Source organism: Ictalurus punctatus, chromosome 27 (assembly GCF_001660625.3).
Source record: "Ictalurus punctatus breed USDA103 chromosome 27, Coco_2.0, whole genome shotgun sequence".
In the NCBI taxonomy this organism is placed as follows: domain Eukaryota; kingdom Metazoa; phylum Chordata; class Actinopteri; order Siluriformes; family Ictaluridae; genus Ictalurus; species Ictalurus punctatus.
The window spans coordinates 2,337,231-2,341,254 of NC_030442.2; the positions used below are offsets into that span (position 1 = coordinate 2,337,231).

Sequence of the window (4,024 nt, forward strand, 5' to 3'; positions counted from 1 at the left end):
ACATCCATCCAAAGAAGTAGGTTCTGGTTTTGTCTGTGTACCAGGAAACACTTCATGTCTTTATTGTTAAGTCCTGCAGGTTGTGGCAGAAGCATAATGTTCCTTCGTCCTGCTTGTTACACCCAGAACCTTCAGCGTTAACAGAGAAACAAATGTAGGTTTAAGCTGACCTCTGGTGGATGATCCTCACTTGCCCTGAAGTTTTATTTAATTGTCACTACCTTCTTCAGTGAAGTTGAGCTAACTAGTTAACAGCTTAGCCACTTTTTACATGACATGGCAGACACTATTAATTTTGACAAACGTGATTATGGAGAATGCTCTTGTTTATGCCGAGAGACTGAGAATTAAACAGGAGGTCAGACCAACAAATGAAACAGAACATGCACATATGTACACTGAATAATAATAACACATTGATTCGTTTTATTACTATATTTTATTCCATTTTTAGAGACATTTTATCATTCCTATATCTTACAAACGTTATAATACTTTTATTTTATATATATATATATATATATATATATATATATATATATATATATATATATATATATAAGTCTCTCAATATGATCATTTACACATTCTGACCTAATAGCTAACTCTCCCCATTACACAACAGATACCAACCAAGGGAGGCTAAAGTTCAGCGCATGCCTCTTCAACGTACAGATGTCCACGATTGGCTAGGCTAGTGCCACTCTGACAGATGAGGGAGTAACACCGTCCCAGCCAGCTTGAGAGCACAGCCTGAATTACCCTCTTGGACTCCCATCCATGGTAGGCCGTGGCATTGCCAAGATTTGAACTTGTGATCACCCGACAATAGGTCGGGCACTTTTGTGTTGTGCCACACCTACAAGCATTGTGTTACACAGCCACGTACTAGCACATACGAAATGGTTACGTTGATGGGGTCAGGGATACTTGTACTGGTAGTGTCCGATGTCAATGGATCGTAGAAGCCAATTAACCTCATACCTTTTTATATACATACATGATTTAAAAAAAAAAAAAAAAAAAAAGAGTTATCCTGTTTGTAAGCTTATTAAATTACATTAAAAAGGGTGATTATGAATGTTAACAGCATTACTATTTGACATTTCCTTTTCATGGTATACCATGGTATGTCATGGTATCCATTTACCAACTCACTCCAAGACCCAAGATGTGGACCAGGCATATATTCTCCTCATTCATATTTTGGATATCTATAATCCCTGTTGTAAGGCAGTTAATATAATATCTTATCGTTGATGTGTAGTTTTCATTTGCTTGTACCAAATACGTTGCTGTTGTTATTTTGATTTATCCGGTCGACAGTCAAAGACAGATAACAGTCAGTAAGCATATGATGAGTTACTTGGTAACCATTGATCAGTACAACCATTTATTTCAATCTTTAAAGTGCACCCCAAATGCTTTAATACTTCAATCCATATTTAAAAAATAACAGAATTGCAAAGAAGAAACACACCCCATCAGTGGTGGAAAAGATACAAAAGTAACTGGGAATTTATGTATAATATAGTTAACATAATCAGAACGTACTTGGTTCTCTTCATGGCAGGTTTTTGGATTATCATGTTTTTGTTCTGCCCTGTCTAATTGTATTATCGGTATTCTAGGAGACTAGAGAGATCTGACATTTCGGAGCGTGATTTGGACCGATGAACTGAAGTATGCAGTATAAAATATTAAAGTAAGCCATAGTCTTAGTTGCAAACACTAGCAATGGATGTCTGTGGAAACTATGCTATTATGTTTCCTAAGGTTTTCCCTTTTTGTTTCCAATGTATCTTGACTTTGTCTTTAAACCTGTTAAGCTTGTTTAATCAATAAGCCCTTAATTATAGGGTAAACAGGCGGGGCCCGGTTTGTGAATATCTGTCCATAAGGAAACCAGCTGAGCAGGAGTGTATATAATCACAGCAATGAGGTTGGAATAGTAGCACCTGTCGTACAGTAAAGGTGGGATGAACACAAACTGATCAGGGTTTGGAATATTCATGGGAGTAATACGGAGCCATTCAAGGCATAAGCCAATATACAGATCATCTTTTATAATAGGCTTAATTTCCTTTGATGCGGTCAGAATCTTTGCTGGCAGGTCCTTAGACATTATGTAGCACTTTCCCAAAGGGTATGCTGGATGTACTGACTTGGAATACACCTCAGGAGGGATGTAAAGCCTGCTCGCTGGGTTTCTTATTGCAGAATTGTTCTGTCGCACCTGGCCAATGAGGTAGTTCCTCTGAGGAGTGTGGGGGCTAAGCAACATACTTATCAGACCTCTGACATTAAACAGAATGTCGGGGTCCACTTTCGCAGCATAATATGCCTGGGGACAGCGATCTCTCAGCCATTCGAACATCACCATGGTTTTAACAGTCGCGTTCCTTATGGAGTCTATGAAGTTGCTCTGAAGCAAGTCCCGGTGCCGCACGTTCTCCTGGTGTATACGTGCCTGTTGCATTTCTGCGTTTTTCCCACTCGGTAAGCCCAGTAGGAACAGGACCACAACATGTTTTTCTTGAACCAGCTTCTCGTACCCCCATGTATTCCTTATGGCGTTCCGTTCCAGCACATCATTGGGGGCCACTGGAACGATGACCACCAAAAAAGGGTTGTGATGGCACTTGTCTGGTTGGTCCAGGATGAACTGGTATTTATTGGGATAAGCCACATGGTATAATTGTGGATCTGGATGCTTTCCTTTCTTAAGCTCTTGTGTATCACATTGCCGAGTCCCGAAGATCATGTAAAGTAACAAAGTGATGACAGCCATCAAAATAGTAAACGCACGTGGGGCACTGGACACCGGCCTGAATGTGAAGCACCACCACTTCAGCTTACTGTGAGGGAGGTAGAGATGAGATATATCATTATGGCATGATAGTTTCTGTCTGGTGACAGACAAACAACACAGCCTTGTGCTATGTAAGAATACAGCAGAACTGCTAATCTATTGTAGTGAAATGCTACGTCTCAGTCCACTGAAGTAGACATAACATACTGAGTATTGTTCATATTGTTATTCATTATTTTAATAGATCAAAAAAAAATTGCTTTAGGAGTGTTCAGTTAAGTTCTCAAAGATAAAAGTTAGTAGAACGATGCTGAACGTAACTTCCATATCCTGTCCAACAAAGGAACACTTTAGTAGACCCACCGGCTTACCTCATCTTTGTCATTCTTTGTGCAGTGTCCCTTTACAGCACCTGTCCTCGCTTCACCGCAAACCTCAACAGCCTTTGTCCTTGTCAGTCCAGGACGTTTAATGTTCTCCAGCCTAGCTGCACTGCTTATTCACAGGGTTTCGCTACCTACCATGTCGAGGTAAACCAGATTTGTGAATATCTAAAATAGATAATAGTAATTACGTTCATCACGTCACTGACACGCCTGCATTTCAGCAGTGTTTGAAAAGTGTTTCAAAAGTAATTTCCTGGCCCCAGAGTGAGGCGCGAAGAAACCAGTTGTGAATTTAAACGGCTGCAGAGGATGTCAGTATCTGGTATCTTGAGTGTGACGTGATGCTTTTACAAGAAAGCCAACATTTGAGATAATTTTGAGTTGATTTGGGATGTTACAGTCAGATGTATAAAACAAACCAGATACAGTTTCATAGTTCCTAGTCGGGCGCAAATATTCAGGCGAACCAGTTTAGTGAGTGATGTTAACTAATCTAGCGTAATTGCTGTAATTTGGGGATGGGCATGGCAGTGGCAGGTGCAATGGATGTGGGTGCAGCAATAATCACCACCATCAGGTAGGCTTGTTCAGTTGAGTCTTTAATACCTGTCATTATTATTATTATTATTATTATTATTATTATTATTATTATTATTTCCTCATTTTTGTGGGGAGGTGACCAATATGAGGTTATTAAGCAAGCATAATATGCTTAATGGTACCTGAATCATGTATTTGTACACAATTTTAACCCAATAGTTCACCCTATTCAATTCCTTAGGAAGCTTTATCCAGCACGCAGATTCTCATGAAGACGTTAAATCTT

The 4,024-nt window shown here is 39.5% G+C and overlaps 1 protein-coding gene across 1 annotated transcript; it reads right to left on the minus strand.

Moving 5' to 3' along the window:
- Nucleotides 1-1,357: 1,357 nt before the first annotated feature.
- Nucleotides 1,358-3,702, minus strand: LOC108259436 (beta-1,3-galactosyltransferase 2). Its single transcript, XM_017458954.3, has 2 exons — nucleotides 3,184-3,702; nucleotides 1,358-2,858 (listed from the first exon to the last, which is right to left on the minus strand). Exons 1-2 carry the CDS (start codon nucleotides 3,195-3,197, stop codon nucleotides 1,850-1,852), a joined length of 1,023 nt encoding a protein of 340 aa, XP_017314443.1. The 5' UTR covers nucleotides 3,198-3,702; the 3' UTR covers nucleotides 1,358-1,849.
- Between the last annotated feature and the right edge of the window lie 322 nt (nucleotides 3,703-4,024).